The 24,444-nt window shown below is 41.8% G+C and overlaps 2 protein-coding genes across 2 annotated transcripts in view; both read right to left on the reverse strand.

Moving 5' to 3' along the window:
* The window catches only part of LOC124312357 (collagen alpha-1(I) chain-like), a 1,404,094-nt gene that overhangs the window by 1,305,493 nt on the left and 74,157 nt on the right, over positions 1–24,444 (reverse strand). The window lies entirely within an intron of this gene.
* LOC124310735 lies at positions 18,235–19,095 on the reverse strand. The gene has a single exon (XM_046774692.1). It carries the CDS (start codon positions 19,093–19,095, stop codon positions 18,235–18,237), a length of 861 nt encoding a protein of 286 aa, XP_046630648.1.

The raw sequence follows: 24,444 nt of genomic DNA on the forward strand, positions 1-24,444 counted from the left end.
CTTCAGAGGAGCAATAGTGGTGTCCAACCAACTCAATGTAATGAAGCGCATCAATTTCAAGTAAAAGCGCGTGCTCTCCGAACCTAAGTACATGAATACTAAATTTTCATGGCAAAATGAAATATTTTTATGAAGTAATACCTACAACATATTTGGAAAGAAGCTTATTAATATGGGGTTTGCAAAGCCTCTCCACAGCGCCATAGTTCATCTTGTCTTGAAGATTTAAATCTGAGTCCCTTAATAAGTGGCTGCTCTTTAAAGCTGAACTGCGCATTTTATCAAGATGGGTGCAGGAGGCAATTTTATCCCCTATAACCAAAAATTGTTCTCTTTTCAGAAGACGTGTCCGTAATTTTGCTCCCATATGTATCGCATCCTGCACTGGTATCGCGTCTGTAACAACACCAGCAGCAAACCATTTCCATCTCATTATTAGACCCAAGCTTGGATCATCTACATGCAAATCAACGATAATAAAATAAAAGTTAGGGAATGAAAAGATAGATCTAGCCAACTAGCATTTCAGAAATTATACCTTCTCTATTTTGCGTTGAAGCGCCTTTAGGAAAGCCAAGTTTGAGGGACTGACGCATTATTTTCATTTCTCTAGTGTCCCCGTCTGCAGAATAAGCCAGCACCTTAATCCCCGTGGCCTCGAGTTCCGTCCGAAGAGTTACCAGTCTGTTGTTGACATCGTCACTCGTAAACCTATTGTCTGTTCCGAATGAACAAATTCGCACTGGAGTAGCATTCGGGGCGATTGGTTGAGCCATTACAACCATTACCGAAATCGCACGTTCACATTTTTGGAATATTGAATTAATTTGTGCTGCAGTTTTTGCGATAGACATGCGAAAATCTGGCAGCTCATTACTTTGAATGGGAAGGCTACATCCCACAATTGAATTTAATAGTTTGCTGTACTCGCGATTTCCAACAACGCTTGTAGCGTCTTCCGCGATTGAAACGATAAGCGGCAGATTGTTGTCCAACAAATGATTTTTTAATACTGCCAAATTACGTTGTCCTTCGTGCAATACTGTATAATACTTTTGCAACTTGGTGTGTAAAGAGCTTGGCGAAGGGAAAGCTGGCTTGAAGTTTTCGTACAAAATTTCGTAATGTCTCCGGCCACCGATAATCCAAGCGATCAGGGCATAATTCTCTATAACTTCATCTTTGTGTCGATAGCCTTTTGGATTTCGATTTTTTTGCTTGCGGATTTGTCTGGATATTCTCGTCAATCAATATATTCGTATTCTTAGGCAGCTTAATCAAAGCCGTGTCAGACTTACCGGAGATGGTGAGAGGCTCGGAACTCCTATCCCCGGTGTCTGAAAATCCGTGCAGTGCAAAGGCCGTAAAGGTGATTCACACGGGTTCAAAAGCAAACTATTCTCTATTCGCTGCCGTTTTTCTGCTGGGATTTCCTCGTCTGATTCGTGCACTTCACAGTCATCCGCACTTTCCCTTTCCTTTCTATTTTGGTTGATAGGGGTTAAACAATGTGATGTCGACGGCTGAAGAGAACTTGATGCAGAAGCGCCATCGTTACCACACGAATGAGCTTTTTTTAAATGGCTAACAAACGACGTCATCTTCCAACAGCCCATGGAGTCAGTGTAGACCGTAAAAGATTTTGCCGTTGGGTATAATTTGCAAACAATTTTGCGGGTATCTTCGGAAATTTCACAGTCTTCTAGGTTGTATTTTAGTTTGTACGTAGTATTCCGCAGCCACTTGTCTACATAATGCACAATCATTTTATTTGGACCTTTACGTCTACTTGGCTGAATAGTTGGTTGCTGAATTTCTGCCACAGCCTGTGTTATTGTCGAAGATGCTGCAGGTCGCTTTCGACCACTGGCCGTTTTCGAAAGCTTAGCCTCTCTTTCACTCAAAATCTTCTTACATTTGTCAGCGGCCGCAATTATAGAAAATACCTCGCCGGGCATGAAAGAAAACCTTTGTGGCTCAAAACAACATACGTCACCAAACAAGCGTAATTTTTCGTCAGCGGACATCACTTGATGCGGGCCTCACTCGCGAAATGTGACTGTACAGTCTTTTCTAATACGCACACATCTGTAATCATTGACATGGTAGTAATGCACATAAACCCAAGTTTTTTCAAAAGCACTTCAACGTGACTTTTAAAGCAGATGTTGTTTTGTCGCAGAAGTTTATAGACATCTTCAGTCTCATCGTTGGGTATTTCAGTCATTTTCAGAAAAATACTCTACTTGTCTATCTCCTTGCGCTAGTTTTGCTACTGACTCTTTCTTGGTTTTTACCCCTGATCCGCCCCTTTTTCCAGTTTTCTAATATAAAAATTGCAAATGTTCCGTGGGTTTTTCAAATATCTCCCCTTTCCTTATTTTTTTTACCTTTCCTAACTTTCCTACCCTTTCTCCCAAGTCAAATAATGGCCCTACCCTTTTAACCTTTTTTCCACTTTTCCTTGGTTTCCAACGTTGGAAACATCCCTCAAAACTATCAAAAAAACCGAGGGGTATTAGAGTTGACAACCCCTCGGATTTACTCTACGTGACGTTTGATAAAAAACTAATCCGAAATGCCATGATGAATTCTTTCATGGCAAATAGAAGACACTTTTCATTTACACAGAACGACACTTTTTCCACAACACAGAAAGCGAATTATTTGAAAGATTTCTCGGCTATTTGTACAGTGATGATTCAAAAGATCCCGCTTCATCTGATTTTTTAAAAATCTGGTCCGCCGAGGTCTTGCCTCCCTGTAATTTGGAATACTCTCAGTGGGATGGGAAAAAAACAGCAAAAAATGGTACATCGCATGTTGGAATTTTTTGTTACTGAACGCACGACTTTTGATAGACATTTCTCTAATAACATCGAGCCCATCTTAAGCCTTTTTATTTGTAATGAACACTACGAAATTCATCTAGAAATTTTCTTGGAAAAATTATCTCGATCGGCGTAATATTCTGACGATTCTAATTTTGCGGTTTTACAAAAGATGATCTTTCAGGAATTAAAAAAAAACATTTTGTTCGTGGCCTAATCGGTAAAATGTTGATCATGCTAAACTTACAAACTTCAACGCTTAAAAGACACACTCTATACTGAATCGGCTCTACGGCACAATACTCGTAACAGAACCCGAAGCTTTTCACCCGCGGGATAACGGCCACGCCCAAAAGTCTTGCAACGTCCTTTTTGACTAAAGAAAAGAAGAAGAAGAGGGGATTTTCTATGTAATGAAGCATTCACGTCGAGTCATCAAAGTTGATGTCGACTTTGATGAGCTTCGATGGAACACACCCAAGCCCTTCTTCCTAAAATAGCCGCCTCATTATTACTCCATTAATTTTTGTTTTTTATGTTTTTTTCAAAATATGAACAAATAAAGTGGGCCCGGGAAGAACTGCTGGGCTGTGTAAGCAAAAAAAAAACAAAAAAAATAGGAGAGAAAAGAGTTGTCAACTATTACTTCCTCCACTTCAAAGCTATTAGAAAGAAAGAAAGATCTTCCTCATTTCTCCATTTTCTGTTCGCTCGACTCGGCAACTTCGTTGACTCGGCAAAAAGTCAAGCGAAGTGCATATTCCATGAAAATTGTTGCGACTATATCCTCGTTGCCCACAATATCTTACACATATATAACCAGGAAACGGGAATATGTACACTCGTACATATATCCCTCACCGAGTCCATTTCCTCTTTTCTTTTCCCTTTTTTTTCTCTCTTTCTCTTCTAGCTCACAAGGATAAGAGGGGGGCGATTCAATGCGGCTGAGAGTATTTTGTGTGTGTGCGCCCGTTTGTCGATCTCGGGCGGAGGAGTAGCAGCAGCCGGCCGTACCAGGGACTGACACACATATACATATCGCTAGTACAGGATTTCCTGCTCTTGAGAGTTTGTTGTGTAGAAAGAAAGAAGAGAAATCCGGTCCAGAGATGAGAGAGAGAGTAGTGTAGGTTAGAGGTTTTGTTTGTTGCGTGAGTACACCGCGCCACTTTGTGCTCACTCGACGGTTCACCAGACATCAGCAGCTCACGTCAGGCTGTTTAAAAAAATGGCGGATTTGTACGTGGATATGCTCCTATTAGTTCATTTCTTCATATTTATATATAGAAGAGACCCTTTAGTTTCTTTCTTTCTTTCTTTCTTTCTTTCTTTCTTTGGCTTTTTTGACACGACTGGAAGATTCCAGGAGTCCTGGGCGGACAGGCCTGGCAGCCCAACTAGATGAAAGATTGAATTTGTGAATGTTTTTCTTGGGTGAAGAAAAATAATACAAAAACACATACGTGGAAGATCCTGGAGAAGGAGGAGCTCAAAGATGAAGAAGAAAAGTTGACGCATCTGGCCGACGGGATAAATCACGCTCCCAACTTTTTCTTCTTTTTTCTTCCTTTTTCATGGGGGAGGAGGAGAGGATGAAACGTACAAACAGATGAAACATATGAGCTGAAACGTGCGGGTTTTCAATCTTCTCGTTATCCCAGCACTCGGTTGTTTTTTTTCTTTTTCTTCTTCTCTCTCCGCGTTCCCTTTCAGTTGTGTGTCACAACCGAAATAAAAAGAAAGAAATCGGGGGCGGAGTTTAAGAAAATAAAGTTACAACGGACGGGCCAGCAGCTCATTTTCCAGACCGAGAGCGTCCGCGTGAGGAATTCCTACGCATTGGAAAAGGCCCTCGAGAGAGAGAGAGAAACAACAAAACCTTCAAAACAATTGCCGAGAAGATACAACAAATCAAAAAAGAAAAAGATAGGAGGTAGAAAAGGAAAACGTTTTCCGAGTTGTAATATTATGCGGAACATGACGAATCACGACACCCTAGCTCTGCTGCCCCGCACGATTGCCATCAGTTGACTTTTTCTTTATTTTCTGGACCCAAGAAAAATAAAAAGGAACCGACACAAGAAAGAAGAGAGAGCGTCGAAACTGAACGTCGAAACTTGTGCAGAGAAAGGAAGAAAATATCTATGCTAATTGGGAGCCCAACCTCAAAGAGCTGGGCAATTAACCGCATTCGGCCAAAATGAAAGGTAAAATAAGAGCAAAAAGAAAATGATAATCTTCTGGGAACTTCTTCCCAATTGATTGAAAAGAGAAATGGGCGGAGTCGAAGGTAAAGTAGTTGTAGTAGTGGCAACTAACGTCAAGGTGAAAGAGAGTAGCAAACCCAAAAGAGAAAAAACAAAAAAAAAACAATCACGACCCGAACCATTGGGAGAATTGGAACCGTCAGATGATGAGAAACGAGGAGAGAAACAAAAGCCGCCGATAGTTTTCGGATAAAAAAACAAAATAAAAAACTACTACCAGAACTACCAATGAAGAAACTCTGAACGAAATGAGAAAACAACAACAACAACAATGACCGAAAAAAAAGTTAATTAAGAGAGCGGGGGTCTGGTTTGTTGGAAAGAAAAAAGAGAACAGACGAGAGAGTGGAGATTACCATCGCTGTGGCAAACACAAAAATGCAAATGGGATGTTAATACGTCTCCAGAAAAAGAAAAAAAAAACTATCAGGATACCCTCCTCCTCCTTTTTTCTTCTTCTTCTTCTTCCAAGTCGGAGGCACAAAAAAGAGAAAAGATGGATTTTGTATAGAACAGAGAGGGAGGAATCGAACCGGAGGAGCGTGAAGCGGGAGGGGGGCCATGTGTGGCCGTATGTTTTTCCCCATCGATACCCATAAAGTTCTCTGTCCTTAATGGCTCCAACCATTAATCACGATACGGAGGGAGTCTTCGTCTTCTTATTTAAACGGCTTCGAAGCACACCACCACCATTTTCTTCTTCTTCTTTTTGAAGGGGAGAGTTTTATTATACAGAAAATTCGATAATTTTTTTTTTATTTTATACATTCTGTATTATTGTTGGACGGAAAGTATACAAGTTAATTATAAATTAGGACAGTATGTTTTGTTCAGACAGTTTTGATTCAATTTTATAAAAACTGATTTTTCCTGGTTTAAATACTTGTTTATAAGATAAAATAAAGAATTGGAAGGTAATTAATTGCTCAAACTTGAGCACTCAATGAAAATCATAAAAAGAAAAATGTGCTTATTTACTTATTGTTGAATTCTTTTCGCTTTGCCTACAAACATCAACGAATAATGTTAATATAAGCTTTATTAATTATTTGATACCTTAGATGCAGTAAATTACCTCAATAGCTGAAGAAGCAACCTTATCTTTCACCGAACACAAGAAGAACAGTAGAGAAACATACTGCAGTGAATAAAGAGTGAGTTCTGGAAGGAAAAGGAATCATCTTTCATCCAAGGTGCACCAGCGCTAAAAGACGAAATCAGATGAATTTCTTTTAAATCATGTAAAATTATGGCTCAAGATATTTACTTTGCGCAATCGGCAAAGATATTTGGATGCGCCTGGGCAGTGACTACTTTGCATCGATCTTTGCTTTAAAGGCGGCTATTTGACTATCCAGACTCGGGATGAGCATCAAGATGTCAGGCTTAGGAAGATACAATTCACCACTATCTTCAACTGTATAAAGCCTTCGTTCGTCTTTCAAAACTGATGACATTTAGATCCAATATAGAATTATGAAATTTCAAAAAATACAAAAACAGCGAAATAGTTTAATGGGGATTTAGTGATTTACCTAGTACATCGACGCATTTTGAGTCATTAGCCTCCAAACTGCAAACAATCAAAATAATGGAGTTTGAAATCAAGTTAAAGTATTTAAAAAATAAGCTTCTTTACCTTCTTTCAGATGCTAAGACCGGAAAGGGTTCTTTCACCGAGGCAATCACATATTCTTCAGGATGGATGTTCGAACCAGTTCGTCTATTGATGGATTCTCGAAATCAAGATGTTCGTTATTTGAAATCAGGGTCGGTGTCGTAATCGAGATGCTTGTTGTTTGCAACTGGCTTGTAACTGAATTCACTGCCGATGAGGGAAACGCGCAAGTTGGATTTGGTGAAGGCGCTCTACCGGTGTGTTCAGCTGGAGGCGACGGCGCGGAATATCCATAAACAGAATTTGCGAAGACAACAGCAATTTGTTCCTCTTCGCAATGCAAAGCAAATCCACTTTCAATCAAATAATCACTGACGTGGATGTCTTTCTCCTTTGTTGTATCAACCAAAGTCAAAGAGTAGACTAGGAATGAGCGAATGTAGCGAAGCGGTAGCGAGCGAATGTCCGGCTGGTCTGGCAATTAACTAAAATTTTACCTCATTTTGCACCAAAGGATTGATTTTTTTTTAACCCTAAATATTCCTCATAACTGATGGTTGGTGAAACGGTATCATCAACGTCGTCGCTGCTGCACAAATCAACTAATTCCACGGAGCACACCATGTTACTTCCTGACCGGATGATGGCCGTGGATCACTGTGAAGATCACATAGTTCCACTCCTCTTTTAGACAGTGCCAGTTTTCTATTTCTATAATATACTAGTGGTATATTATGGAAATGCATATACATTTTCTAAAACAAGATCTAAATAAATTTTTTTCCTTTACCAAACATGGTAGCCAAGGCGTTACTGCTACTTTTCACGCAAAAACAAAATGGCAGCGAAAACCGCGAATGAATTGGAGATCGTTGGGGGCGTTGGTTGACAGACAGCAGACGAACGATCTTGTCAACGGTCAATCGGTGTCTCGTGCTCTCTTGCTACTACGTCGTGATACTCAACATTCAATTCTAAATTTAACAGTGAATTTTTTTACCAAAGAACAATTGGAAGCTAGAGGTGAATTGAAAAAAAAACTATCTCCTATTTATTGGAGTGGTGATGACCACTTGGCTGCAGCATTGAAGGCTAGTAACTGCAAGGACGTGAACGAGATGATGAAAACTTTTCATCAAACAAGTAAGTGTAAAATGTAATTCTATGTCGTCAAATCTTTCAAATTTTTCAAAAGCCGGAAATGTATGTCGGTTTGTATTCAACCAAAAATTGAATTGGGTAGATGAGATCTTGGTAGTCCCAGTTTATTGGGAATGGCTGATTCGTTTTTGATTGGCTGATAAGTTTTCCTTCAGGAGATTTTCATCTTCTTTAACCAAATATCGACAGCTTAATTTACTGTTAAACTACTGTTAAACTTAACAATTTGTTTCGACATCGGCGATGGGACTGGTCCTGTTGCAGCGATCGCAAATGGTTCATTCTGCCTTCCGACAAGGAGATGCCGTCCTCGGGGAACTGGCCGAAAGAAAAAGGCCGACGATTTGGGATGGATGCAGTTGGATGATCCGTTGATCAAGGAGACATTGGCTATTTCCTGCATTTCGACAGTGGGTCGAAAGAAACCTCGCTACTTACAGCGTCGACGACGTCGGAGGTCGTCGCCGTTTTGGCGCTATCAACGGCCGGGGTAGTTGGTCGTTGGAGTCGGTTGAATGTAGAGCTAGCTGGGCGGAATGTGTTCTTTTTCACAGGAGCCGCTGTTATTGTCGTCGTGGTCGTCGTGCTGTCATTGCCGCCACGAACGTGGTTGCGGATTTGGTTGTTGAAACGATTGGCGTTGCTGCCGTCGAATCGCGACGGAGTGCGGACGCTCGATGTCGGGGTAGAGAGAAGAGATTATCCATCAAGGTGGCCTGCTCCGTCGACCCCACTGAGGGTTTCACCAATCCGGTTGCTTCTGGTAAACGTCCGGTGCTGGTCAAAGTTGACGTCTGTTTTTTGAATAAAGGTATTCCGTTAGAATCGATAAAAAGAGTTGGAATAATTCATTGTTTATTCATTACCTAATTGGCCACATTTGCTGGCGAATGGCAGACGGCAAAGTCGGCGTCTGATTTGCCGGACATGATTGATTCCCGATGAATCCGGTTTTTGACAATGTTGGGATTTTTGTTCAATTTACCTGTCACCCTCATTGACAGATCCACGACCTTTCACGACTGCATTTTTTAGGCTTTTCTTCGCCAGTTTAAGAAATTTGATGAAGTGTGCTTTGTGTTTCCTCGCCCCTATGTAAATTTAATAAATTATGGTTATTTATCGCATAAATTGCTTAAAATATGTATGCGAAGGTAATAACTAAAATTCCTAAAATTAGTTTATAGTAACAGGCAATACTGGTCCAATTCCGCGTCTTCCTAAGAATGAAAGTGGCTATCATAAGCCTGATGGTGGCATTATTCCACCGATAGATGTTCAACAAGACGGTTTTGGATTGTGGTGCCAGGATGAAGGGCATCAAGGCAAGGTTTATAACACTACTATGGACATAGACATTTGCCACCCATGCGACGAAACCGGACCTTCCATGAAATCAGTTGTTCCCACCTGGACCTGCCCCCCACTCGAATTGATCAAATGTACGCATTTTTAGTAATTTGTACTACACGCTCATCGACTGGAAGAGCTATTCCCCAAGTTTTTTTCAATAAGTTGAAGGATTCAATCAACGACAATTCCCAGTAAGTAATTTTTAAAACGTTAATTTATTATTCAATTTTTAAAAAATGTGACTTTTTATTATTTCTAGGCTAATTAGAGGATTCTTGCGGGAGCAAACTGGTCTCGAATACGAGATTCACATCATAGAAGAAGTTGCTGCAAACTGATCCATTCTGGCTACCGAAGACTCAATGTTACACCACGACCGTGCTGGCAATGGCGAAGAAGAGTTACATTTTCCGCTGGGATACGCTGCCTCAGTTTTCCAGTATCACTATGCCAAAAATTTGAAGGTGGGGTACATGATGAACTGCCCAGGAGATTACAACAGCAAAATCTCTAACTACGTAAATATTTTCCAATTTATCCTTAATATCCTATTTATTTTATAAAATATTTTCTTCTAAAAAGATAGATAGAGAGAGAGAAGGAGCCTGCCTGTCGAGAAATTAACGACTCTGTTTCGTCTTGTATTTGCACAGACAGAATACAGTGGAGAATTAAACGTGGGAAAGAAAATGAGAGATTAGACGCGCGAGAGAGAGACGGAGCCAACGACCAGTCGATGAGAGAGCAGGACGCGAACTGGCCTTTCTAGAACAAAGCAAGGGGGGGTTCTAGCAATTAGGGGGTGAGAGAGGGTAGCAAAAAATGAGGGGGGTTACAACGTTGCAACATAAATTTGGGAGGGAAATAATATTTCCGACACTGCCGTTTAGAATATTCTTGTACTCTAGCTCACAAGGTAACCGTACGATTCGGCCAAAAAAATACGATTCGGCCTGGCCGAATAAAAAACAAAGAATTGTGGCCGCTTTTCTGAGTTTTTTATTCGGCCAAGGCCGAATCGTATGAGTGGAAAAATACATTGAAATATACAATTCGGCCAATGCCTTGTTTTTATGTTTTTTATTCGGCCAAAAATGGCGAGTAATTAATTAAAAAATATACCGTTCGGCCAATTGATCAGACTTCTGTCTATTCTTGAATTGAGTGGTGTCCGAATGAGAAATTATTGACTTTGTGCGATTCGGCCAAAAAAAATTTTAATTTGGCAACCATTATATTGAAGGAGGGAGAAGGCCGGAGGATTGCCGCCAATAATTTGGTCTATAATAGTCAACATTCTAGTTTGAATTTTACTAATTGCCTTGGATGAACACTCGGAACACTCTGAACGTCTATCCTATCGATACACAGGAGCGTATGTGTGTGTGCGGTCCTGCTCGCACACTTTTATCGTTCGACGTTGACTTGGGTGTGTCTTTTGTCGCTGCCGGACGGCCGCTCCTATATATATTTCCGCATCCAGATCCTCTTAAATTCTATGAAAGAAGCGAAGCGGATCCTGATCAAGTACGCAAAATGTCCTCATCGTCATTTTTCCTTTTGTTCAATTGATCGACTGCCTTTACTGGCGTAGTTCTATTGCCAATTTCTGATTGGGGGTAATTGAAAGATGATGCGCTAATGATCTCTTTGGGGATTGGCTAATTAAGCTGATTATTCCGCTTCACCTTGCTCTAATTGTATATATACACCATCGATGACGCTGGGTATTGTAAATTCCCATCCAAAATTGCTACAATTGTTTTCCTAGCCTATTATTACAATTTTGAGCCAGTTAAACTCACCGTGAATACTGGATGCGGATGCGTTGATACTAGTGGCGTCCGTTTGGTTATTGCGGAGGAGTCGAGGCGAATGACTGGTGCCGGATCCGACGGCTGCTGCCATGGAGCCGCATCGCTCATAATGTCGTAGAAGCCCGCCGACGGGACTTGCTGCTGCTGTTGCAAATTGCCGGGAGTTCATCTTCCTCCTTTTGTGCTGTTGACGGCGTCGTCATGGCTCTCGCCTCCTCCTGCCGGATGATAATGAGCGCCGGATATTTTAGTGTTGATGTCTCAACTCGATTTTTGGCGACTGCCGCCGCCGCGATTATTGTCGTCACTTCCTCCCGAGCATCTCCTGTTGCCTCCTTCTCTGTCATCCGCATCCCATGGTGACAGCGATTTTCTGACGCACTCCGGAAACTGATCCGCTGCGGACGAAAGAGAGAAAAATATGAAATCACAAAATCGATATTAGCATAATTGCGCGCACACACACACGGGCGGTAGTTCTCACACACTGCACGCTATTTCAGCAGTGGCCGGATGCGAGTTGTTGTTTTCGTCATAATGGGACCATAAAGAAATCAGAAATTCCACTCGCCCGATTATTCTGTTTGACGAAATAATTGAAGTGAACGGATTCGTAGTGGAAAAGAAGATTTGATGGATTGCCAGACAACTCGGCCAAAACCAACTCGGCCAGACCTTTTTTTCTGTTTTTTTCTGGCCGAGTCGTCCGAAATATTGATAAAATTTTTCCGGTCAACTCGGCCATCGTCAAACTTAGTGTGTACAATAAATCGGACAACTCGGCCAAATAAAAAAATATTATTTATCACTTTTGTATTCTAATTATAAGTTTTTAGATATTATTGACAATTTATACAACATTGAAAATACACAGTTAAAATAAATTAATCATCGAAATTGCATTCATCTGGTTCCACTCTTTGGTCACCCAATTTTTTCTTAACACTACGCTAAACGCTAAAAACAAACTTACATGAGGTAAATGGAGACCTGGAACACCACGAGCTTGTGTAGACGTTGTAAGACGTGTGGCCACGTTTGATGCATCATTTGTTGAACAAAGAGAAGGCAAGGTTTCTTGATGTACAGCCATATTAACGTTGGATTCGTTAGTCGTCGAAGAATGAGAAGACGTGCCTGAATGAGGATGAGTTGTACCGTCATTGACAGTCACTATGTCCGTTTCCCTGATCTGTGATATAGATAGTCTTATTATAGTATTAATTATACCCAATATTTAAAAAGTCTACCATGTTTTTAATTCCAGGAGGACGTCCTATTTTTCTTGGCTGTAGTGCCAATGGGACCACAACTTGAGGCTCTGTTATATCCTCGAGTAATATAGGGACAAGAGGCTCATTAAAAGCCACTGTGTCCGTTTCCCTGATCTGTGAAATAAACAGTTTTAATATTCAAGTTAAGACCAAAATTAAAAAAAATCTACCTTATTTTTGGTACCAGGAGGACGTCCTCTTTTTCTTGGCTCAGCTGTCGAAGAGACCGCGGCGTTGGATGTAGTCGCAGTAGTCTAATATATTTTAAAACGCTGATTTAATAAAAAGGTAATAAATGGATCTGTTATAGAATTACCTGTCGGCTACTCTTTCCATCATACTGCCACTCACCCAGTCTGTCAGGTGCCCTTCGGTTCCTAGGGGTCATGTCATCCGGACAATTTCTTAATTTTTTTTTGTTCTTCTTTTAAATTTAGATCGCGAACTTAAAGAATTTTGAAATTACTGGAATTGATCCAGCCTCCGTCATCTTTATGACATATGGATTAGACGTCAGCAAGGAAACGGAGGATAATTTCTGGGGTATTCCAGAAAATTTCACAATTTTCTCTGGACAAAAAATTCTTGATAGAATTGAGGAAAGCCGTACTCCACAGGGATACAGGATTCCTAAATCCACAGAAGCTAACGTTGATGGATTCATAACTTCTGCATCGAACCGTAAATTCAATAATTTAATTTTTTTCAAACATTTAATTTTCATTTCTAATTGAATTTAATTTTAGATGCCCCAACGCGTAAGACTAGGAACGTTGTCGGTCAAAAAATTCAAGGAAAAGGAAAGAAGAAGCATTAGCCCAATGTCAAGTAAAATGGTTTTTGAATCAGCTCCACATTTAAAAAACTAAGAATTCTCTCTTGTTTTTGTCATATCCCTTTTCCCTGTTTTATTTTCATCTTTCGGTTTCCATTACCCAGGCGACACAAACCGTCCCTCTCTCAAAAACGCGCAATTTCTGTCCCGTTTCTTTCTTGAAGCTCAGAATTTACCTGATAGCGCATCTTCAACATCCGGGATAATGTCGTAAATAAATCGCCCCTTTTGGTATTTTTTAAACTTTTTCACGATGACTGTTGAATTGAAAATTAAAAATAAAGTAAAGATACCACAAGCACCTTCATTCCTGTCACATGTCATTTCTCTTCGCAGTACAACCCCCCGGTGTCTCAACCATTTCCACAATTGTCGTCGGGAGCAATTTTTCATCTTTTTTTTTTGCCACGTCATCGTGATTTTCCACTTTGCCTGCTGCTGTTGGAACCCAAACAGAAGTTTCTGAGCACACCAACACCAGCACAACAGCGATGACTGAGTTCAACCAAATCCAACCAGCTGGACCAGTTGTTCCTCTGCTCGCCGTGGAACTGTCCGTCTACGACGTTGCTGATTCACCCACGTCATCCTTGGTGATCAGCAAAGGTGTCGCAGCGGACGTTGATTGTCTACAAACCCAAGATGATTGGAGCAACGAAATTTCGAGTGTTCCAGCGGGATTGAAAAGCAAAGCGACCTCTCTCAAACTCCTCCGTGCATTAACATATAGCGGATACGAAGAGCACAAAGAAGAGTTGAATCATAGACTCTGGTTAGAGAATCGGATCCTTCAAGTTGAGACAGAGCATGATTGGATTATTGAAGAGAAACTGAGCCTTGAAAAGACAGTTGCAGAGAAAGCAGAGATGGCCATACAGTAAATTTCAGATCTGATCAGTGAAAATCAGGCGATGTCCGGCTACCTTGAGAGCGAGACAGAGCGTGCCGACACAGCCAAAAAGCACACCGAAGAAGAAACAACTCTTCGTATACAAGATCGAGAACAATTCCGACGTCTGCGGCTGGATCACGAAGAGATTGCGTATGAATTAAAATCTACACAAATTGATCTCGAAGAAAGCCAATCAATGATTACTGACCTTCGGCTATAAATGGAACATCTGCGTCTTTCTACATACCAAGCATCGGTTTTCGATCCCACCACCAAAATATCGATTCATTCCACGAGGAAACTGATGTACTGTCAGAACTGTTAATTACCTAACTCTAGATAAGCAAATGAGTGCACACGAGATATATATTCTATACTTGAAAAGAAACTGTATATCATACCACCAGTTGAGTCCTTATTCAAAACCACACACACAAGTAGTCGGGCAGTCTCTAAAAGAGTCGCCATTTTAGAGAGGGGAGGGACAGAGTATACATCGTTCAGACAGAGGCAAAGTTGCCAGATCAGTCATGGGAATGTCTTCAGTTTTCTCCCCGCCTCTAACGATATCCAACACCTCCCCTCAAACTGAGACATTAGATTCAATACTGGGGCATATAACATTGAGAGGGAAATAAACAATTTTACAGTCTCAAATGCAGGAAGGGATTGTTGGAGTTCTCACCAAAAAAAAAAGAGAAAGGAATTTGGTGACAGCCCATACACTTTTGCTCTTGCATAGTATTCACTTCAACTATTCCCAGTTTCTTCCTGAGGTATTGGAATTTTGGAAGAGGCAGAGGCTTCGTGAAGATCTGGGCTATTTGGTCTTGTGAATTGACATACCGGGCATCAATCACCCCGCTCTCCTGTCCTCGTTTGACAAACCGTAATCGGATGCCAATGTGTTATATTTTTCTGTGTAGCTCAGTGTTGTGCTCGCACCGGATGTCACCTTGGTTATCGCACAAAAGCGGAATCGGTTCCTGCCCTCTTCTCTCGATCACCTTAAAGAGTGACCAAATCCAAGTGGCTTCTTTAGCTGCTTCACTCGCCCCTACGAACTCCGACTCCGTTGTAGACAGTGAGGTGCATTCCTTTTTGCGGCTAAACCAGGAGATTGATCCGCTGCTGCACAGAAATTCGCATCCAGATGTTGAGATCCTGTCGTCTAGGTCCCTACCGTAGTCAGCATCCGTATAGCCCGTCACCATCTCGCCTTTCTCTTGGGAGTAGAGGATGCCGTAGGTTCGAGTGCCAGCTATGTATCGGATGATTCTTTTTACAGCCTTCCAGTGTTGTATACCATGGTTCTGACTGAACTTAGCCACCTGGCCCACTGCGTAGGAGATGTCGGGCCTTGTGGTTGTGGATAGGTATAGTAGCGCACCTACTGCCTCCTTGTATGGAATATTTTTCATTTCTTCATTTTCTTTTTGTTGTTGTGGTGACATGCTTGCCGTGAGTGGCAGGCCTGGTTCGGCTGGCGTTCCAACGGGGTTGCATCCTTCCATCTTGACCTTTTTTAGTACGGCGTCTACGAAGTCGGGTTGTGAGATGCTCAGCTTTCCATTTTCTCTGTCTCGGCTGATCGTCATTCCTAGAAAACGTCCTGCGGGTAGAGTGCGGATCTTAAATTTTCCTTTGAGGTGGTCAGTGAACTTCTTCGCGATTTCTTTGGACGTGCCACAGATGAAACCATCATCAACGAAGAAAATTACTGCTACCCATTCCTCCCCTTGAAGGCGGTAGTACACACACTGGTCCTCTTCCGATCTGATGAGTTCGTATTGCAGGATGGCGTTGTTCAATTCAGTGTTCCAGGCCCGTGGGGCCTGTTTTAGCCCATAGAGGCTTTTTATTAGGCGGCATACTTCCTTCTCACGTCCTGGTACAGCAAAACCTTCCAGCTGGTTCATGTAGATATCCTCTTCTAGTTTACTAGCTGTAAAACTACCTTATCTGCGATCTTGCCAGATTTGCATTTGCAATTGACGCAGTCGTCCATACAGAAAAGCCGTCTTCACATCTATTTGCAGTATTTCTTGGTTTCCCGCGGCAGCCAAAGCTAGGAATAGACGGAATGTTGGTAGTCTCACTACGGGGCGTAAGTCTGTTAAAAATCGAGTCCAGGTATTTGCGAGCATCCTAGTGCTACCAGGCGCGCCTTGTATCTCTCATCAACCCCTTCGTAGCCCTGTTTGATGTCAAATACCCACTTGCACTTTATTGCTTTACTATTGGGGGGGGGGAGCGGGGCAAGTTCCCATGTTTCGTTCTTGATTAGAGATAAGTATTCGTCTTTGATTGCCGCCTCCCACTTTGCTGCATCTGGCGATGAAAGGGCTTGGCGGTAGGTAAGTTCTTGTTTGCCATAGACCTTCGTTACAGAAAAGAATGATTGAAGATGATATAGGATAAATGCAACATGGAAGTTTACCTTCGTTGATGGGCCAACAGATTCATTTTCATCTGTTATTACGTTCGCTGGGTATCCGCGGAGTTGTCTCATTTTATCGGTTGGTGTTGGCGTTCTTCTTGCTTGACGGATTCCCTCCGATCAACGTACCCCGCCAAGAGCTAGATCGAAGCCATAGAACGGTTCATCAATTTGTTCGTCTTGATCTGGATCAACACCATGTGGTGGTTTATCACTCTGCTAGTCCTGATGATGGTTCCCCTCTCCTTGAGTTAGTGTAGTTTCATCCTCCTGAGGTTGATCTATAGGCCGAAGAGCTTGCGGCGCCACTTCCTCTCGATCCATCCGATTAGCTCCCGTTCCATGCTTGTGATCGTCAGCTGTCGGGAGAATTGAATAATAGTCCTTCTCTTCAGTAGCTGTTTGGCTTTCAGATAACTCCATCATGGACTGCTCCTTGAACGTAACATCCCTACTAATCACCAACTTTCTTGCTCTTGGATCCCATATCTGATAACATGATGTTGATCCTTCGACGTATCCAACCATCATGGCTTCTGCTGCCTTTGGGTCTAGCTTCTTTCTCTTCTCGTCAGGAACATGGATGCCGAAGACCTTCAAGTGGGATATGTCCGGTCTTTTCTTGAACCAGAGCTCAAATGGAGTTATGTTGTTGACGCTTGATACTGTCCGGTTCTTCACGTATGCCGCACACTGCATTGCTAGGCCCCACAGCTCCATGGGTACTTTTCTTCCATATATTTGGCTCCTGGCCGACTCAACGATCGTTCTGTTTGCTCGCTCGGCTACTCCAGTCAGTTGGGGAGTGTACGGCGGGGTGACTTGATGAGTGATTCCGGTACTTGCCAACCAGTCTTTGAACCCATTTCCTCTGTATTCTCCTCCTCCGTCCGATCTTAAGATTTTTACCTGTTGGAAAAGAAAAATAAGAAGAGGTATGTGGTACTAGGAAACAAAAGACCTTGCCTTCTCGCCCGTCTCTGTCTCTAGTTTTGCTTTGAACTTCTTGAAGGTGTCTGGGACTTCAGATTTGTACTTAAGTAGTTTGATTTCAATCCATCCAGAGAAGTCATCCTTGAAGGATACAAAATAGCGTTCCCCGTTTAGCGTGCCCACTTGCATAGGGCCGCACACGTCTGAGTGGATTACTTGTCCTATACTTGTAGTTTTGATGCGTTTAGACATGAACGGAGCTCTGCACATCTTGCCTTGAAGGCATCCTCGGCAGGGACCGGATGGATTGAGTTGATCTTTGAAGAGTGCGAGACCCTTCACACTTCCCATGGAGGCCATCTTGAGTATAGATTTGTTGTTGAGGTGTTCAAGCCTTTGGTGCCAGATGGACAGTGGCTCCACTCGGACGCCTTTTAGCGCCTGGTCGGTCCTCGGATAGTACTGTTCTGCTCTGATATTTAGGTGATAGAGAGGGCTTCCTTTCCTGACCACTTTCCCTCCATGATGATGATTTTCTTATGGGAGAAAGTGACGGTGTTGTTGGCAAAATGTACTTCGATCACCGCGTCTGTGGCTGATCCAATTGAATAGAGGTTGATCCCCAGACCTGGATAAATGACAGTATAAATAAATGACGATTGAATTGAAAAAAAGGTTGATCCTCAGACCTGGGACGAACAGGACACCTCTCATGGTTACTTTTACATTCTTTCCATTTGCGGTTGCCACCACGTTCACATCTCCCTGTCCAGCAACAGCTAGTTTTGATTCCCCAATCCCGTTTACCATTCAGCACTCTGATCCGGTTGGTACGAAGTTGACTAGAAGATCCCGATTGCCCGTCATGTGTTGAGTTGCTCCGGAATCAGCAAACCATTCCGTGGGCTTGCCTGATCGACTGTATAATGTAGCTGCTGAGTAGCTGTATCCTCTCCGCCTTCCATTGTCTTCTTTCTTGCTGTTCTTCTGGCCAGGCCGTCTCCTCTCGTCGTTGTTGTTGCCATAATCACGGCCTCTTCTCTCACGATCGTCGCGCCCACGTCTGTTTCTCCATTGATTATTATCCTTGTCTTGTCTGGAACGGTCATCGTCTTCTCTTTCCCACCTTCTGCTTTTCTTGTCACGATCTTCTTCTTCATCATCTCTTTTTCTCTTTAGCTTCCTTTTGTAGTCCCGGCAGTTGGCTCTAGTATGATTTGTGCCTCCACACTCCCAGCACGCACGGGCACTTCTGCCTTCTTCTTCTTTGTCATCTCGAGCAAGTTCAGATGTTGATTGTTGAGCAGGATCTATCTTCTTACTGCTAAGGAGCGCTTCAGCCATCTTCTCTTCCTCACACTGCTTGACTTCCTTCTCCATCTGGGCAAGGCGGGTCGTAAGATTTCTCAACGTCCTCTCAGCAGCGGCCGTACTCTCCCATGCTGGTTTGAAGATGAGCTTCATTTTCGGTGGCAGGGACATAGTGATTTTGGCAATAATTTGATTGTCTAGAAGAACTATTCCGTATATTGCCCTCAGGCGGGAGACAATGTGTTTGATCTCTGACATAATCTCCATGACTGTTTGTCCAGGTAGAAACTTGACGCCATAAAACTGGCTCCCAAGCAGAGGGACGAGGTCAGCTGCTGATTCTGTCCACATTGTTTCCATCTTTGTCCACATTTACTGTGCTAAAGTACATTACATCAGAGGCCGTGATTTCTCCTCCTTGATAGACGAATAAATGATTCGCATGGCCAAAGTGTTTCTTTTCTCCCAGCCACTAATGGCCGCTGCAATTGGATAACGTTTACATCTTTTGAATCCTGTGGGGAAGAAAGAAAAAAGGTGCTTAAGTAATGTTGCCATCACACTCACAGTGTGGAAAAATTTTTCTTATCTCACACCCCCAGTGTGGTACAGCGCGTTCTCAACTTACACATCAAGTGTGGAAAAACACTTCTTCATCTCACACATCCTGTGTGAGGAAAAGCACTTAATCATTTCAAACATCCTGTGTGAGGAAACGCAATACCTCATCTCACACCTCGTGTGGAGGGCACCAGTCCATGGCCAGCTCACACTCCTCGTTTTGTACAGCATACGCCCATTTCACATTCCCATCATTATATCACCACACACACATCACTCCACGTGTGTGTGCTATCTATAGGATAAAAGTATATGTTAAACACAAATTAAATTGGCATTTACTTACTGGTATTGGTTCTGGCCTGTGTTCAGTTCCATTGACAATCCTCCAGAGCTCTTCACTTTGGATGGCTTACTTAACACCAAACTGCCATGAGTCAAAGTTGGTTCTGCGAACCGCACTCCCGTGTATGAGGGTCTACCATCTTGGCGTGTCTCAGCCATTTTTCACTAGATGTGGGTAAAAGGAGGTACAACATCAGAAACGATTATACAATTTAAATTTCTGCATATCTGGGCCCATAACCTGTTAATTACCTAACTCTAGATAAGCAAATGAGTGCACACGAGATATATATTCTGCTTGAAAAGAAACTGTATTTCACACCACCAGTTGAGTCCTTATTCAAAACCACACACACAAGTAGTCGGGCAGTTTCTAAGAGAGTAGTAATTTTAGAGAGGGGAGGGACAAAGTAGAAATCTGTCAGACATAGGCAGAGTTCCCAGATAAGTCATGGGAATGTCTTCATTTTGCTACGCGTCTAACGATATCCAACAAGAACCCATTACGGCGGCACCGGTGTTTACTTTTTCAGACGTACGATACAAAGGCAGACCAATCGAAGGATACACCGTCATCCTCAATTCGCATTATTCCCCTCAATACGAGAAGGGAGCTCAAGCCAATAAGCATTCGTCTACTGTCCCTTTTGACTTGGTTACTCCTATTACGTCCGTTCCTTCGCCTGATGAACGACTAGAAGTCAATCCACCTGAAAGCTTATTCATCATCCGCGACGAAGTTGTCAAAACTGATCTGGGACACACGGTCCAACTGACGAACATCGAATCGGTCCATTTTGGTCGCATTCTGGCGGAGGCTTAGCAGAGGCGTAGCGTTGCCTCCTCATTGTGGTCAAGCAACGCAACGAACCGAGAGACTACTCCGGTCAACAAATTTTTAGTTACTTAAAAAAACAGATGGAATACTAATTTCCAGTCTATGTTGTCTATGGTCATTCATCACTGAATGTCATTTTTGTAATTACTTTAGAATTACATGGAAGATATAAACTTACTAGTAAGAGTCGAGGAGAAAACTGGAAATATGCAATATAATACCAAAGGAAATAATTAGTTTGGAACAGAATTCGTTTCTGATTGTTTTGGGTAAAGTTGTGTTGACTTGCTCTATTCTTTTAGATTTAGAGGGATAAGGCCGTTGGGGAGGGGGGATGACGAGGAACGTCGCGCTACCATAACTAAACCCTTGTGTGGAAAAAAGTGGTTCAAGTCGAAAGAAAGATAAAACCATTGTCGTACTAAATCCGATAATATTTCTCATCCGATTTCCCCCCATCTTGATATGGTTGATACATTTTTATAGAACTTCTAGGTCAAAGAGTTTCTTAGGCGTCAACCCACCATCACCACAATCAACACCACCAAATAGCCAAAATGGAAGAACAGAGATAAATTGGTTCTACCTTTATGCCTGGGATTTACGGCGAGGCATCCACAAGTGCTCCACCCGCAGAAAAGTTGAATCCACCGGGAAAGATAAGGAAAGGGACGTCCTCGTGAATACACACACATGGGCGTACACGAGGACAGAGAGGATTTTTTTGGGGTGACAGATATGGTGGGTATCAAGTTAATGTGGGGAAAGAATCTCTTAGTTTATGTAATACACTAAATGTATATAATACATATGTAATATATAATACATCATTGCAATAATGTAACCTAATAATTAAATCAATGATTAAATGTTCACAATAAATAATTTAAGAATTTATTTACTGAAATGTTAGGTTTAATCATATTAAGCAACTTCTTGCTTTTTCTTAAGCAACACAACATCAACCTGGGAATAGCCCCAGCAGTGATCACAGATTTGATCCAATCAGGTGTTTCAACACTGGAAATGTTGCCGATTGGCGATTGCAAACAGAGCGTCTCTGATGCCGACCACTTTATTGTAGTCGAGCTCTACGGTGACGGCTTTTGCATCGTTTTTTTTTTTGCTGTTTATCTTCTTTCTGTTTTCTGTTATGAAAGAAAAGCTGTTTTTAAAAATACACTTAAATGTGTATTAACCGCCTTCATCTCAACATGGGTTGATTATTTTGTTGGATTCACATCATATACAGTTGTGGCCGTGAATTTTGCCTTTATTGCCGCTAACATTGCAGCAGACGAAGCAGAGCTCAGATATAACCTAATCGAACAAGGCCTTTTTGATTAAAATAAACAACAATAATAATTTGATTAAATTCAACACTTCAGTAAATTAATTCTGAAATTATATTTTGTGAACATTTAATAATGCTGCCATACTACGTTTGTCTATCAAATAAAACCTCTGAAGATTAAACGAACAAGTCAGTTGTAATTAGGAGCCTTAATTTTGTATGCTCCTGTAGAGTGACTACTGCAGCTTTCCCCCTGTACATTATTTTCTATATTTTACTTCTTCTATATTATTTTAAATAAACTAACTAAATTTTGCCCAGAGGAAGAGATTCGAAAGGGACATTAACTCCCGGATACACCAACCGAGGGGCACCGCACACGAAAGTCATAAGCGGCTCATTATCCGCAAAGTGCGACTCGTTATCCTGCATTTGTACCATGTAACGAGTCCTCGCAAAATTCAGTCGTATATTCGAGAGAACATACAATTTCCGTCAAACAAACTTGACGTGAAACAATGGACTGAGACCGCTCTCTTTTCTTGCTCCCGTTTTAGGACTTGTGGCTCCTCCTGTGACAATATGCGTGTTCAATTGAACCGAAGCAGATGTTGCGCTTTGGTACCACACAACTAGAGTACGAATCTTAACGCATGAGAAGGTACTTGATTCATAGTATAGTAAAGACTTTTTAATGTATCCGAAGAGCAAAAATTCGAGCGGCTTGTCAACTAATGCGCACCGTAGTGGTGGTTGCTACTGCAAGTTTTTCTTGTTTCATAGCCTGATTGGTTTGTTACTGTGGGCTAATCTTTTGATTGGTCTGCTAGTCAGGTGTTATGGCAGCCTTTTTGTACTGCCTACGGCTGCCTACAACCCTCTTTCGCTTAGGGCCAAAAGGCGAACCATTAAAAGGGTGATTTTGGTGAGCGTCTGTCTACAAATTCATCAGAAATTAAGCACGGCTCATCAAAAATGGCTTAGGGCCCAATTTAAAATGGTTAGATCTATTGCCACGACATATGTCGTGGCGCGACGGTCGAAACTGTCTATTGCCACGACATATGTCGTGGCAATAAAGAGAAAATTGTCTATTCTCTATTGCCGCGATACGCCTATACTTCCTCTCTGATCTCTCATATCGTGGCAATTGCTATCGTGGCAATCGTATATCGTGGCAATCGCATATCGTGGCAATGCTCAACACCCTTACGAGAGTGGGGAGGAGCTTAAGACACCCTTACGCTACAGTACAAATTCTTCCGTCACACCAAGTTGCGCTACGCTACGCTCCGTAACGCTGCGTTAGTGGCAGTGTGAACGCACCTTTAAAGTGTAGTCAAGATAATTTTTAACTGGGAACAAATTTCAACACGAGGTGTTTGTCATGAACCCTATTATTTGTATAATTATATATCTGTAGTAAAAACCCGTCTCTTAAATATTAATTTATTCTAAAAAAAAATTGAAAACAAAATGTAAAAATTAGAAAATGTATTAAAATATAGATTATTTCCGGAAATAATTTTTTTTTACAGCTAAGAAATGTTCCCCGTCTTTTTATTTATCGAACTGGCAAGTATGAATGTTATAGCTCTAACGATGTTTTACTAATAAAATAATCTGTGAGGGACTATGCCTCAAATTTCATAAAATCACCAACAGTTGTTTACATGGGACCTTTGGCTTACGGCCTCCGTAAACTCATTATATATAGTAATGTAGTTGTTCAAAAATTGTTATGTTTTGAACAAAAATACTTAAGATAATATTTTACAATAATTAGATTAATTAGAAGTCGTTTTGAAATATTTAATAGTTCTAAAGTTATTCCCCGAAAAAAATTATTTACCGCTATGGTTCATAAAAAATCCGCCGCATACAGGTCGGACGGTCGGTTCTATAACTGGACTATTGTATAGAGTGGTTCGAGGTTGCCATCTTGGATAGTTTTTACTCCCAGTTTGGTGCAGCCACAACCCAAAAGCTTTGGCATTGTCCATAAGAAAAGGGTACAAATGGAAGGAAAGTCAAGGGAGGGGAAGAATAGAGTGGGGAAGAAAGGGATCGGTCTCTCTTTTTTTTCACTCTCCCTTTGTCTTTCCATTCCTACACACTAAACATACTAAAAATTATGACACATCTTAGATATAGGTTAAAATAAGACTTTTTGCCGAAAGGTTTTGAAAAGTAATGGGATTGCTGTGCTTGGCATCGATTTTGATTTTTCGACTGCTGATACCGCAATAAGTCTTCCCCCTTAGCCCTGGGGAATTAATGCCTTTAAATTTCCTTAGAAAATAGTCCATCCCTGTTGATTTGAAATCTGACGTCTTGAAGGACACTTTAGGCGCATTTTGGCAACATTGCATGATGAGAGAGCCAATCACACCGAAGGGTCGCATCGGGTTCCACCCTAGAGACCAGATTGCCACATCTGTCAACGCAGCAACCAATCCTCCCCTAACCTGTTACAGTACAGAGAGGCTCACAGTCTACTTTGCTCTCTCATCATCTCATGCAGAAAACCTCCCATTATCTCTCTCCACAAATACAGCACTGTATAATCCACTCAATGAGTGTTGCCCACTGCCTAACTTAAGTCCTCGCTGTGAATTCTGTTCACATGGTTTATATATTAAACGTAGTTACTTATCTCCACACTATTAGT

The sequence above is a fragment of the Daphnia pulicaria genome, chromosome 8 (assembly GCF_021234035.1).
Source record: "Daphnia pulicaria isolate SC F1-1A chromosome 8, SC_F0-13Bv2, whole genome shotgun sequence".
Taxonomy (NCBI): domain Eukaryota; kingdom Metazoa; phylum Arthropoda; class Branchiopoda; order Diplostraca; family Daphniidae; genus Daphnia; species Daphnia pulicaria.

Coding starts and splice junctions, on each gene's coding strand:
- LOC124310735 (XM_046774692.1), bottom strand. CDS start 19,095: ATGGAAACAATGTGGACAGAATCAGCAGCTGACCTCGTCCCTCTGCTT.